The following is a 14,370-nucleotide window of genomic DNA, read 5'->3' as shown; positions in this document are numbered from 1 at the left end:
GGGAATTTTATCTATTTTCTACAGACCTCAGTCCCATAGTATTCTTCTAATTAAAAGCACACATTATTTTCAGTTCCTTCTTCTTGCTAACTCCATCTAAGTATATAACTATTACTTTTATTACTCGAAGCTTAAAGAGACAGGTTAATCATACTAATAAGGAGCTTTATGTACAAATGTGTTCTATCTATTTTACTATTAAGGCTTTTACTCTTGCTTTGTCTGTTTCACACATTATTAACCAGTTATCCTAGTAAGTGCTTTAGGCACACGCTCTCATTCCATTGTCCCAATGGCCTTGTGTGGCATTACCATCCCTATCTATAATGAGGTACACAAAGGCTAACTAGCTTGCTCAGGATAACACAGAAGGTAAAGGAATGAGCAGAGTTCAAACAAGCTGCTGCATCCCAAGCCTGGCTCTTAGATTGCTGGGCAGGCTGCAGCAAACAGAATGAACAGGAGCTGAAACAGGGACCTGAGGAAGGGTCACAAAAAAGTGAACGAAGTGAGAATGCAGCTTGCCTAACACCAGGGGTGGAGGTGGGGGCGAAGGTCAGAGCAAGTGCAGTGCAAATGCCCTGTTGGCAGAGGGCTGCTGGGCCTGGGGCCTGGGAGTATGCTTCTTCCTCCCTAATATTCACTAAACGCTCACAATAGACCAAATTCATACTAACCACATGAGGCGGTTTCAAAGCACGAATAAATTCACTGGTTTGCTGGTAATCTGTATGAGCAGAGAAAGAAATGTAATCAACCGACATTTTCAGCGGCAACTTCTGTCCAGACATGGTAGTGATTTCTTCAGGCTCAGACATGATATGCTGTTAAAAACAAATATAAGAAAACAGACTGTCCAATTAGAACAGGCACATTTTCAGTGTTTTGGTTTTGTTTTTTTTTGTCAGTTGTGGGGCTTGAACTCTGGTCCTGGGCACTGTAACTGAGCTCTTCAGCTCAAGGTTAGTGCTCTACCACTTGAGCCACAGTGCCACTTCTGGTTTTCTGGTGGTTAATTGGAGATAACAGTCTTATAGACTTTCCTGCCTCAGGAAATCCTGAGCAGGTAGGATTACAGGTATGCGCCACTAGCACCCAGTAACTTCTGGCTTTTTCTGTGTATGTGGTAGTGAGGAATCAAACCCAGGGCTTGATGCATGCTAGGCAAGCACTCTACCACTAAGCCACATTCCAGCCCACATTTTCAGTTTTGTCATGCAGCCTTCCACTCATATGTTAAGCTCCACCATAAGCTTTAGCACAAAAATCAGTCCAATATCATTGACTTACGAAGTTCCAAATACTCATTTTCATGATAAGAAAACTTTATTCAGGAGAATAAGAAAATTAACTAAAACTCAGTATATTTAGAAGTGAAAACTAGAACACATACTTAGAAGGCAAACATGCAATCCCAGCTCTTTTCCTAGGCTAGAAAAGCACTTTCCAGATATCAGAATTTCTACATAATGGAAATCCACTTTAAACACACGACCAATATTCTCTCTAATTGCAAATGGGCAAAGTGAGAAATCACCTTGTTTTTCAATATAAAATAGATGTTAACAATAAGACTATGAGAACGAGATGTTCATACAGTCTCTTAAGTTTCCAATGCTTAGATATTCATACATCTTTGTCAATAAGTTTCCATTATTTTCTACATCTTCTTCCCTAGAAGCTAAGAACAGACATTTTACACCAATACAATGACAGGCAGTCTACAGCTTGACTTATTTATTGGTTTTGGTGGGGGTCAGGGTTGAGCTCAGGGCTTCACATGTGCTAAGCAGGGCGTTCAACCACTTGAGTCATGCTTCCAGCTCCTTTTGATTTACTTTGGGGTCTTGTACGCCCTGGCTGACCTGTGCTGTCATCCTCCGGTTTAGGATTCCTGCGTGTTAGGATGACAGGTGCCTATCACCTTACTTAGTTGTTGGTTGAGACATACTTTTCATGACATTCTGCCCAGGTTGGCCTCAAATCTGATCTGACTCCCAAGTAGCTGTGAATATATACACATGGGTCAGAGTCAGGCCCCTTCTACAGGGTTTTAAAAGACTATGTCACAAGATGAGCACCTTTAGTCTGAAAATGAAAATTAAAAACAAAAACAACTCTCCAAAATACAACACTTTCTGAATATACAAAGATTAGGCACACTCAACTGGTAAAGCCCACGCAAACATTCCAAAAATCCAAAACTACAAAACTGGAAAAAAAAAATACTCTTTCAGCCCTTGGCACTTTGGGTGAGAGATACTCAGCTTTTATCAGTAAACCTCTTCATTAGCTGAGGGTATTCAGTGTGAACAAACATAAATGGTCTCCTATCCTTTTGTTCATTTTATTACTTGTAACCAGCTGAGCACTTCTCCTTTTTTTTTTTTTTGGTCGGTGGTAGGGCCTGAACTCTGAGCTTGGGCGCTGTCCCTGCACTCTTTAGCTCAAGGCGAGCTCTCTACTGCTTGAGCCACCGCGTCACTTCCAGTTTTCTAGTGGTTTATTGGAGATAAGAGTCTCACAGACTTTCCTGCCCAGGCTGGCTTTGAACCTCGATCCTCAGGTCTCAGCCTCCTGAGTAGCTAGGATTATAGGCGTGAGCTACGGGCGCCTGGCTAGCTGAGCACTTCTTAAACTTCAATGTATGTCCTTATCTCCTAGATGTAGTTATGTCATTCAGTGTCTGCAGTGTTCATCTTTAGCTACCCATTTCAATCTCTTTTTAAAATCAGAACTTGTGTTTTAAAGGAACTCCTTGAGTGGAAAGTTGATGAGGCTGCTGCAGTTTTTGCAAGCACCCTGAGATGCAGACTGACCTTGGCAAGCGTGCCTTCTACACAGTACCCTGCAATAATGACGCCGTTCCTCTTATCGGTGCACCAGCTTTCAAACAACTCACGGGACAAGCCACTCTGCATCATGCCTGGAGAGGCCATGACTACACTGGGGCCGATGTCATCAAAGTGGTCCATGCTCTGAGAAAACAAAGAATGGTACAGCAGGTTAACCATCGGACACCAGGTTTGACAAAGCATCTTTCACTTTTAAAGAACAACAAAATGTGATACAGAAGGTTCACCACATTATGGAGAGGGCCTGGGGCAAATCTAGTTAACATTTTAAGTCCAATTGCCAAGTTTTAAAATCAAAACTTGAGTACTTTAAAGGACTACTTCAGGGACTGGGAAGGTGGCTCAGTGGTAGAGTGCTTGCCCCGTATGCCTGAGGCCCTGGGTTCGATTCCTCAGCACCACAAAAGCAAAAAAAAAAAAAAAAAAAAAAAAAAAAAAAAAAAAAAAAAAGAAAGAAAAAAGAAAAAAGCTGGAAGTGGCGTTGTGGCTCAAGTGGTAGAGCGCTAGCCTTGAACTGAAGAGCTGAGGGACAGCACCCAGGCCCAAAGTTCAGGCCCCACAACTTGATCCAAGGAAAAAAAAAAAAAAAAAAAAAAAGACTACTTCAATGGAAATAGTCTATGAGGCTATATATGACCACTTAAACTGTAGGCCAGCAACCGTAGAGGGACGTGATACAGAGCAGTCAATTTACTTAGCACTAAAGTCTCCACATGTAGCTGAAGGCCCAAGGACTATTCTCAGGGCCTGGAATGCCATTTACAACTTACATTATTTTAGATATTCATTACATCAGATTTTACCAAATGCTCTTGAAAAGTAAACCTATGGGAAATTAAATCTGGAATTTGTAGTACTAATCAAAAAGATGATGAGCTTTGGATGGAAGTTGAGATTCTGACTAGACAGCATACCATCTTTTTCTTGTCAAGACTTTATTCTTATGGCAAGAGAGAGCCAAGTTAACAGCAACTGTAAACACTGGGAGTTTGTAAAGGCTCAGAGTAAGTGGCAAATCTGCTTAAGTAAAAAAAAGAATGCTGTTTATCCCAGCATTCCGGAGGTTGAGGCAGAAAGAGGAAGAGCTTGTGCCAGCTTGGGCTATATAGCTAGACCCTGTCTTAAACAAATACAATGCCAGGTGCTGCCCTGTTGATGTCATGGAGGAATACCATGGCTGACCAAAGAAGAGGCTGGCCTCCACAGGAGGACTCAGCCAGTCCACCAGTGCCAGGACCAACTTTAGCCTCCCTTTGCCCACATATACTCACCTTCAGGTTGCTGATGTGTTTGAAAACAAAGGGATTATTGATGTTGATCTGCTTTCGGATCTTGTCATTCATGGCATTTACGTAAGTCTGGTACACAGCCATGCACTTCTTAGCCAATGAGGATGCGTAATAGATGGGGATGTCGTGCAGCTCAGGGTGGTTCTGCCAGTATTCATCTACAGCCATCGTGAGAGAAACAACCTGGCTCAGTTACGTGCTAGATGTAATTCAAACAATAAATGATACCCACAAATAACTTCAAAATTCACATGGAACCAAGAGGTTATCACAAAATTATATTTTAAAAAGCTAAGAAAAATAATTTTGGCCTATACAAATTTAGACTTAAGGTCTAAACTTATTTCAAAATACTGGTGCAGGGACTGGAGGCATGGCTCAGGTTGGAAGTAAGCACCAGACGGAGTTTCAGTCCTGGTCTCAGCTCTTGCCCCACCCCGCCCCCCAGCAGAAAAGAGCACAAAATCTAAAAAACAAACTTAATTAAAATGTTGTGATCATAGACCAAAGATGGAGAAATTTTAACAAATGATTCAGTTACAGTTTACTGAATAACAGACCAACAGACCACTGACCATATCTCAAAGAGACAATCTTGTGTACTTAAGGTCAGGCAAGTTTCTTGTCATGTGGGTTATACATGCATTTCCTATTCTGTCCTGACTTATTTTGTTCATGGTTTTTTGGTTTTTTTTTTTGGGGGGGGGTCTGATCGTGGGGCCTGAACTCTGGGCCTGGGTGCTGTCCCTCAGCTCTTAAGCTCAAGGCTAGCGCTCTACCACTTGAGCCACAGTGCCACTTCGGCTTTTTTTCTTTTTGCTTATGTGATGCTGGGGAATCGAACCCAGGGCCTCATGCATGCAAGGCAAGCGCTCTACCACTGAGCCACCTTCCCAGCCACTGTTCATGCTTTATTTTATTTTGTTGGTCATGGGGCCTGATCTCTGGGCCTGGGCACTGTCCCTCAGCTCTTCAGCTCAAGGCTAGCTCTCTACCACTTGAGCCATAGTGCCACTTCCGGCCTTTTCTGCTTATGTTGTGCTGAGGAATCGAACCCAGGGCCTCATGCATGCAAGGCAAGCACTCTCCCATACAGCCACCTTCCCAGCCCGTTCATGTTTTTTTTTTTTTTTTTTTTTTTTTAGAAATAACTAAACAAATTTAATAGTGTCAAAGTTTCAAGTACATTCTAATAGAACTTCTCATACATTATATCCCATGAGCATATCAGTTTTTTTGTTTTTTTTCAGTAGTGGGGCTTGAACTCTGGGCCTGGGCGCTGTCCCTCAGCTCTTCAACTCAAGGCTAAAGCTCTACCACTTGAGCCACAGCATCACTTCCAGTTCTGAGTGGTTTATTGGAGATAAGAGTCTCACAGACTTTCCTGCCTGGGCTGGCTTTGAACCATGATTCTCAGATCTCAGCCTCCTGAGTAGCTAGGATTACAGGCATGAGCCACCGGCACCCAGCATGTTTTTGTATTTTTATGAACAAATATCGAAAAATAATTAAGTAACTTGACCAAGGTCATGTTCCCTCCCCACCACACTGCACTGCAGGGAGCAGGTAGGAAAAGGGGCAACAATCACATTCTGTGGTCCTGGCTCATGAAAAGAACTATAATTCACGTTTTGATGGTGGGGTTGCCAGATAAAAACACCAAACCTCCACTTCAACTTCAGATAAACAACAGAAGTTTCTTAGTTTTTCACATATTAAAGTCTTCCTATTCACCTGAAATTAAAATATGACTGGGTGATATAATGGTTTTGTTTTGGTGCCAGTACTGGAGCTTGAACATGGGTCCTTGTTTTTTGTTGTTGTTGTTGTTTTGTTTTTGTGGGTCGTGGGTCTTCAACTCCAGGCCTGGGTGGTTTCTGAGCTCTTTAGCTCAAGGCAAGTGCTCGACCATTTGAGCCACAGCGCCACTTACTGTTTTCTGGTGGTTAACTAGAGATAAGAGTCTCATGGACATTCCTGCCCAGGCTGGCTTTGAACCGTGATCCTTAGACCTCAGCCTCCTGAGTAGCTAGGATTACAGGTGTGAGCCACCGGCACCCAGCATCACTTTGTTTTTTTGCTCAAAGCTGGCATCATGAGCCACAGTTCCACTTCTAGCTTTTTGCTGGTTAAAGATGTCTCACAGATTTTTCTGGTCCAGGCTGTCTTCAAACTGTGATCCGCAAACCTCAGCCTCCTGAGTAGCTAGTTTACAGGTGTGAGGCACCAGTGCCTCATTACATACTACATTTTTACTGGTCACATCTTGCAGCAACTGGCACCAATATGATGGTGACAATGTGGCATCCCCTTCCTCATTTCCCTCGCTATTAGTGGTTGCAAACACTTCATGCCAAGTCTTTAGGGCCACTTTGACTTGTACTCAGGAAAGAGGCCCGATTAGGAGGAACAGATGGGATGGTGCTGATTTAGAAATGATAGGGAATACCCTACAATGCAGTGATTACTCAAGTATTTCTTTTCAAACTAAGATGGTGCTGGAAATGTGACTAAGTGGTAGAGTGCTTGCCTGGCATGGATGGAGCCCTGGGTTCCATTCTTTAGTACATCAATGGAAAAAGCTGGAAGTGGTGCTGTGGCTCAAGTTGTAGAGAGTTAGCCTTGACCAAAAAAAAAAAAAAAAAAAGCTCAGGGATAGTGCCCAGGACCTGAGTTCAAGCCTTGGGACTGGCAAACAATAACAACAATAACAACAACAACAACACACACACATACACACATACACACACACACCAGCTTACACTAAGCAAAAGGAAAGAAATGTACATATCACTCAACTTGGAAGAAATAGCTATACTGTCAAAGTTTATTGAATTCACAAACTTTATAGACTATGATAATGACAACTTGCCTTGTGAAGATTAAAATGTGTTTGTGACTGTAAGCATCACTATCCCACAATACTGTGAAATTTATGTAATCATTCAATCTCAATTAACAAAAGTATTTAAAAAAAAAGATGATGACTAACCTTACTGGAAAGTCATTCTATACACCTCATTAATTCCTCAGAAGTGGGACTGCTGGTCAGGAGTATGCACATTTTGAGACTTCGAATGCTGACAGCAAGCAGAAAGGCTCACCAGCTGATAGTCCCAGAGCAGAGTATGAAGTGCTGCTCTCCTGGGCTCTTACTAGCACCAAGGAAACCAAAACCAAACCCTTTATTTTTTTTTTAGTGCCAGTCCTAGGGCTTGAATTCAGGGTGCTGTCCCCAAGCTCTTTCTGCTCAAGGCTAACACTATACCACTTGAGCCATAGCTCCACTTCTAGCTTTTATGGTTAACTGGAGATAAGAGTCTCATGGACTTGTCCTGCAGGGGCTGGCTTCAAACCTCAATCCTCAATCTCAGCCTCTTAAATAGCTAGGATTACAAGCATGAGCCTGGCACTCGGCTAAATCCCCATTTTTAAAAGAAGAAACTGAAGCCAAGGGTGGTGGAATGACACAGCAAGGCCACGTTAATGTCTTAGTAAAATGATGTCTGATCTTAGGAGCCTCCCAAATACCTAGAATCAAGAGCAGCTCCTGAGCCCTTCCCAGCGCAAAGACAGGAATGAGGCCTCGGCCACCTCTATTCACAATGTCGTGGACAGTGTTGCAGAACCGTGCTTCTCGCTCTTCGCGCTTCTCATGGATATGGGTCCCGTACGTAGATTCCTACAACAGATTAGACATGTGATACCAAGGCCAAACAGCCCCCAAGATCTTAAGAGTTACATGCTCATGAAATGCTGCAGTAGAGAGATTCTTTTCTCTACTAACTTGTCTTTCACCTGAACACATGTTGTTAATTATAACAATGTTATTTAGTACATATGTAAACTGGAAAGAAGAGCAAATAAAAAAATCCTAAGTAATTTAACATTTTAGAAAGTGGAATCAAGCTGGACACGGATAGCACATGCCTGCAATTCTACTTTCTAGGCAGACAAATCTGTGTGAATCTTCTCTCCAATTAACCAGTGAAAAGACAGAAGTGGAAATGTAGCTCAAGTGGTAGAGCACCAAGGCCTTGAGTTCAAGCCTCAGGACTTGCACTTACACACACACACACACACACACACACACACACACACACACACACACACACACACACACACACACACACACACACACACACACACACACACACACACACGAGAAATTCTCCCTATGTTACACTAGTTGTAGTATATACAGTAATACTTACAATGATAAGTATATCAGGTTTAATATTAGGAATTTCAGCGGCCATTAGGTGTCTATCCTCTTGTCTTGAGAAATCTCCTGTATATAAAAGCTGTGAAGGAAAAAAAAAAAAACCCTGGAAATTAAGTTTTAGGGAAGGCCTCATATTGCTAGTGAAGATTTTAATCTTGTAAAATCTAGTAATAAAATTAAGTTACAAACACCCTGCACCTGCACACAGATCCCATGTATGTGTAGTCACCAGGTGTGAGATGGCTTCAGCACCAACACCCATCCTGCATTTCGGTTGTCTTACCATTATAACTTATGAGAAGAAAGCAGCCTGGACTCACCCCATAGTAAGTAGTGACAAAGTATTTCTCAGTAAAGGGGAAGAGAAAAAGGGCATGCTGATAGAATGCCATCTCTGGAGGGCTGGAGCACTGTCCAGTGTGGATGGCAGGTGCCCAGAGAGGCAAATCCAATTTCAGATGAGAATCATCAGGTAGGCACTCAGGCTACTTACATTTTCTGTGCTGCTGCAGCAAAGTACAAGAATAGCTCATGTGATGACACACTGTACCAACTCAGTGTGCACAAGTTTCAAACATGAGCAGCTAAAAAGATTCACTGAAAAATGAAACACTGGTTCCTACCCAGGGTACAGAGGAAAATCATCTGGAAAGGAAAGAGCCAAGGCCAAACCTCCAGGTTAGGTATTTCCTAGAGGTATTCAACAGGAATTTCTCGAAGCTTCCTAAGTGACTCCGATTTGCAGCCAGAGTGCAAAGTGCAAATGCAGGCTAGTGGCTGGCTTACCGCAGGCCTGCTTCCTCTTGGGCGGGAAAGTTACCTTCACACCTGCGATCTCAATCATGAACATGGCGGCTCCCAGGACGTGGCCTGCATGGTAACACCAAAACTTGATTCCTGCAACTTCCTTAACTTCATGGAAGTTGATGGTTTCAATTTTGTCCATACTTTCTTCCAAATCTGTCTCAGTGTACAGCATGTCATCTGCTGATATGTTACTAAATTGAAAGAGTTAACAAAAGGCATCAAGGGCAAGATGTTTCACATCAGACTAAAGACTGCTGGGCACATAAGCACTTTTTAGGTGTGAACTAGCAATTCTAGGTATAATTTCCTATTCGTCTGGATTTGCATAGTAATATTTTAGCTACTACTGAATTAAACAGTCAACTTTAGATTTTTGTTGTCTTTTGAGACTAGGTCTTACTATAAAGTCAACCTTACTTCAAATTATGGTCCTCCTACCTCAGTCTCCCCAGGCAAATACCATCATATGCAGCTTAAGACAATGCGTGAAGGTTAATCCTGTGAACTGCAGGAATCATACTCATGCTCTAAACTTTCTGACAGGAAAGGTTAAGGCCTTCACAAAACTCTTTTTTTGTGTGTTATTTGCGTTAAAAGAAAAATTTCCTCATGTACCATTTTTAGCAATTTTTGGTCATCATCTAATCCAAAATAAAATTTTAGTAGATATGATTGCTCAATATACTTGACTTTAACTAGTAATACAATTCTGAAATGCTGTTTACAGTGCCTTTCTACCCTCTGTATTTGTGCTGTAGGACTATGTATATTTACGAAAGCTTTAAAAGGGTGTGAAACCAAAAGGAAATAAAGGCAGGAAGGTCTGACACACAGTGGCTTGTTCCTGCATGACTAAATCTGGAGAATAACTGAGACTACAATATTTCAAAACACAAAATGGTCTCTATTTTGAGCTATGTACTGTGGAGAGCTGGGATGATCTAAGAAAGCCATTTACCTAACTTTGACGTAGTCTGATAGAAGCCATCTATAAATAGCTTTCGTGGCATGTGTCATAAATGTTCTTCCTTTGAAACTTGTCTTCTGTAGAAACCAGGGCAATGCTCCACAGTGATCTAAGTGGAAACTTAAAAACAGACAAGATTGAACAAATTCACACATTATCCACCAAGCTCCAAGTGTAATTAAATTGCTGCTCCTGGAGCCTACATGACGTAATAATACTTTGAGTAAACCAAGTAGGCTTGTGTAGGTGTGTGCAGAGAGGAATAAGGCATAGAGTTCTGATATAGGAAATTATTTTAAAAGCACTTAAAAAAACCCAGCAAGTCTTTGGTAATGATTTAGTGGAATGTCACTATGCATATATGAAGTTCAAGAAGAAAGGGACAAGCAGTGAGTCTAGGGAAATGTTCTGGATGTGTCTTGTCTCATCTGACAGGGATTCAAGATCTTCACTATCTCCTTCCCTGTGACATAGTAGATTACACACAGAGAGAGGCTGGTGAGCTGTTCCTAGTACCCTGCTAGCCTAGGATGATAAAATGTAGCGCTGGTTTAGAAACAGATATTTGCAATGTTTCCCAGTAGAAAATATTTGGTTTTCTAAAAAACAAAAGAAAAAAATCTCAGAATCTGGTAAATAACAATATTGAAATAATACTGCTAGCTAGGCAGCGATGGCTCAAGCCTGTAATCCTAGATAGTTGGAAGGCTGAGATCTGAGGATTATGGTTGAAAGCCAGCTTAGGCAGGAAAGTCCATGAGACTTTCATCTCCAATTAACCATCAAAAACCCCGCTGGAATTAGAGCTATGGCTCAAGTGGTAGAGCACTAGCCTTGAGCACAAAAACTCAGGGGCAGTGCATAGACCCTGAGTTCAAGCTCCAGGACCAGCACAAACACATATACACACCCAAACCCAATCCTAAAAACAATACTGTTCTTGAAGGAAAAGACTTACTGACTAATTAACAGGAGATCAATCTCAGCTGGGTCAATCAAGTCAATATAAGGGAGAGCATCCATTCCTTCCAGGCCAGGGTGGATCCCACAGTCCAGCTAGAAGAGAAAGAAGAAAGTTAGTCTTCTACATCCTATTTTATTGAAATTCATCCAGTAAACAGCCAATTAAACTGGTCCACCCTCTACATAATCAACATGGACTCTATATGACCACTTGTAATGCAATTCTTATTAAATATGGTAAAGGTGCCATTATCAACTCTTAACTCCCCAAATTTAGAATAGTTACAATTAAATCTCATCAGATGTAAAATACAAGACATCTTTCCAGCTGCTTTTGGTGAGACCACTATAAAAAATGAACTTTTTCAAGAACTCCAGTATTTGTTGATGGTAGGCTTTTTAAAAGTTTGTCAATTTGCTATTCCCAGATCTGGCTGTGAGAAGCTCATAGGAACAGAAAGCGTACCTGGTCAGGCATACAAGCCACTGCGTGTGTGCGTGTGTGTGTGATTTGCTATTCCCAGATCTGGCTGTGAGAAGCTCATAGGAACAGAAAGCGTACCTGGTCAGGCATACAAGCCTCTGTGTGTGTGTGTGTGTGTGTGTGTGTGTGTGTGTGTGTGTGTGTGTGTGTGTGTGTGTGTGTGTGTGTGTGTGTGTGTGTGTGTGTGTGTGTGTGTGTGTGTGTGTGTGTGTGTGTGTGTGTGTGTGTGTGTGTGTGTTCGAATTCTGGGATCTAGGCACTGTCTCTGAGCAATTTTACTCAAGGCTGGTGTGTGTGTGTGTGTGTGTGTGTGTGTGTGTGTGTGTGTGTGTGTGTGTGTGCTCGAATTCTGGGATCTAGGCACTGTCTCTGAGCAATTTTACTCAAGGCTGGTGTGTGTGTGTGTGTGTGTGTGTGTGTGTGTGTGTGTGTGCTCGAATTCTGGGATCTAGGCACTGTCTCTGAGCAATTTTACTCAAGGCTGGTGTGTGTGTGTGTGTGTGTGTATGTGTGTGTGTGTGTGTGTGTGTGTGTGTGTGTGTGTGTGTGCGCGCGCTCGAATTCTGGGATCTAGGCACTGTCTCTGAGCAATTTTACTCAAGGCTGGCACCCTACCACTTGAACCACAGTTCCACTTCTGGTTTTTTGCTAGGAATAAGAGTCTCACTGACTTTCATGCCTGCTGACTTCAAATCTGAGCTCAGCCTCCTGAGAAGCTAGGATTACAGGCTTGAGTACCGCTATTGAGAACCTTAGAAACCATCTCTTATAACCTCTCTACTTTTCTCAGGCTCAGAGAAGAAGAATGCCAAAGGTGACTTAGGTAACCTAGCACTCAATCACTCCTGCTGCATTGGGGCATTCAGAGCTATAAAGCTCTGAGCAGAGCAATGAAGTTGGCTAGATACTCCTAAGAACAGAAGAAAGACTTCAAAGAAACAAGTTCTGGATATCTAGTTGACATTTTTTGAAATTCTTTTTTGGTTATTGGGCTTGAACTCAGGACCTGGGTGCTGTCCATGAGCTCTTTTACTCAAGGCTACCTCTCTACTACTTGGAGCCATAGCTCCACTTCCTAGCTGGTATTTTTACAACCTCAGGATAAATCTCCTTAGATTATTTAGTGCTTTGTCAAATTATGAAGTACAAGCATGTATTTGATTTCTCAGCATAATACACCACATATCATATGCATTATAACACTAAGTAGAAAACTAATTTGCTAGGAAAAGACCTAACATCTAGTATAGAAAGAGCCATTGTTAACCTATAAAATGAGTAATCACTGAGGGAATAGTTCAGTGGTAGAGCATATTCTTAGCATGCAAAAAGCCGTAGGTTCAATCCCTAGCACCAAATAATAATAGCAATGATAATAATGATAATTACCATTATTTTTCTTCCTTTGAACTCCAGAATAATGCATGATCTTCCTACTTCTTGTCCAGCTCCACTGTAAAAATTCAAAGGTAAAATAAAATTAAAAAAACAAACCAGATCTTTAAACCAGTCGTGAAGATATACGCCTACAATCCCAACATTTGGGAACCAACACCACACTAATCCTGCCAAAAAAAACAAAAACCAATACACACACACACACACACACACACACACACACACACACGCACACGCACACACACGCACACGCACAACCCCCCCAATAAACCCCCCAAAAAACACCGAGCCCAATAAATTCAATGGTTCTTCCAAATTAAACTGCATCCCATTGCATAATAGTGACCTGACATGAAGAACTCAGCTTAGCAGAGCGCTGGTGGCTCACCCCTGTAATCCTAGCTACTCAGGAGGCTGAGATCTGAGGATGGTCATTCAAAGCCAGCCCGGGCAGGAAAGTCTTATCTCCAATTAACAACCAGAAAACTGGAAGTGGTGCTGTGGCTCAAGTGGTAGAGTACTCACCTTGAGCAAAAACTCAGAGACAGTAACGAGGCCCAGAGTTCAAGCCCCATGACCAACAAAACAAACAAACAAAAAACTCTGTTTATAAGCAGACAGGAAATGGATATCCCCAAACTAGGACCCTACTCAGAGTTGACCACTGATGCAGAAAAATCAAACCAGATGGGAGCTATCACGAATTCCAGGTCTTTTACTTCATTTGCCCTAGATATTGCCAGTTAAGTGACCCCAGTTCAGTTTTCCAGTTATAATTATTCCCTTTGCTGAATTTTCCAGTCTTGTCTTCTCCTTTACTTGAGACACAGGCTTATCATCTACATCAAGGAAATAGAATTGAACTTCACTTTTCAAAACATCCAGGGCTTTCCTCTTCCCAGTTCCCCTCGAACAGGCTACTCTGTAAGGTGAGCCTGCGCGTGACGCTATGCTCTCCATGTCCCTTCTTCAGAAACTGAACAATGCTGTCACTGGCATTCCCCTCACCCTCCACTCTAAGTGGAAGTCTTTCTTAAATTCCCAAACGCAAACCCCTCAGTTCTCATCTCCTTTGGTTCCCACTTTGCTTTCCCCAGCCAGCACCCTAGGAGCCAGTCACTCTCCCTCGCTGCTTTTCCTCACCTTCTACCCCTGTAGTTCAGTACAGACTGACTTCCACCATCCACTCAAATACCATTACCAAGCACAAACAGCACACTTGGTCTCTATCCAACTCGTTCTCCAGGCAGCTTCTCATACCAGGTGGTTCTTTAAGCACTCCTTCGGTGGCTTTTCTGATGCCACGCTCTGGTCCTATCCTTGCGGCTTTCCTTCTCTATTTTACACTTAACTGTCTCCCTGGTTCCCTCCTCACCCTCTGC

The 14,370-nt window shown here is 42.3% G+C and overlaps 1 protein-coding gene and 1 non-coding gene across 3 annotated transcripts in view; both read right to left on the bottom strand.

The window, feature by feature from the left end:
* Cpsf3 (cleavage and polyadenylation specific factor 3) overlaps positions 1-14,370 on the bottom strand; it is a 33,685-nt gene that overhangs the window by 16,033 nt on the left and 3,282 nt on the right. For both annotated transcript variants that reach the window (XM_070015243.1, XM_070015244.1), the window contains exons 2-10: positions 12,980-13,043; positions 11,102-11,199; positions 10,135-10,263; positions 9,190-9,367; positions 8,359-8,448; positions 7,676-7,826; positions 4,127-4,302; positions 2,820-2,978; positions 678-824 (exon numbers count right to left, since the gene is read on the bottom strand). In XM_070015243.1, the coding sequence (XP_069871344.1) occupies positions 678-824; positions 2,820-2,978; positions 4,127-4,302; positions 7,676-7,826; positions 8,359-8,448; positions 9,190-9,367; positions 10,135-10,263; positions 11,102-11,199; positions 12,980-13,043 (1,192 nt within the window). The remainder of the gene's footprint in view (positions 1-677; positions 825-2,819; positions 2,979-4,126; positions 4,303-7,675; positions 7,827-8,358; positions 8,449-9,189; positions 9,368-10,134; positions 10,264-11,101; positions 11,200-12,979; positions 13,044-14,370) is intronic.
* On the bottom strand, positions 4,966-5,035 carry Trnaa-ugc (transfer RNA alanine (anticodon UGC)). The gene has a single exon. It is a non-coding gene; the product is annotated as a tRNA-Ala (tRNA).

The sequence above is a fragment of the Dipodomys merriami genome, unplaced genomic scaffold (genome assembly GCF_024711535.1).
Source record: "Dipodomys merriami isolate MVZ:Mamm:240054 unplaced genomic scaffold, mDipMer1.0.p SCAF_110, whole genome shotgun sequence".
In the NCBI taxonomy this organism is placed as follows: Eukaryota; Metazoa; Chordata; class Mammalia; order Rodentia; family Heteromyidae; genus Dipodomys; species Dipodomys merriami.
The sequence above is the reverse complement of the archived record's forward strand: the minus strand, read 5'-3'. Positions and strand labels throughout refer to the sequence as shown.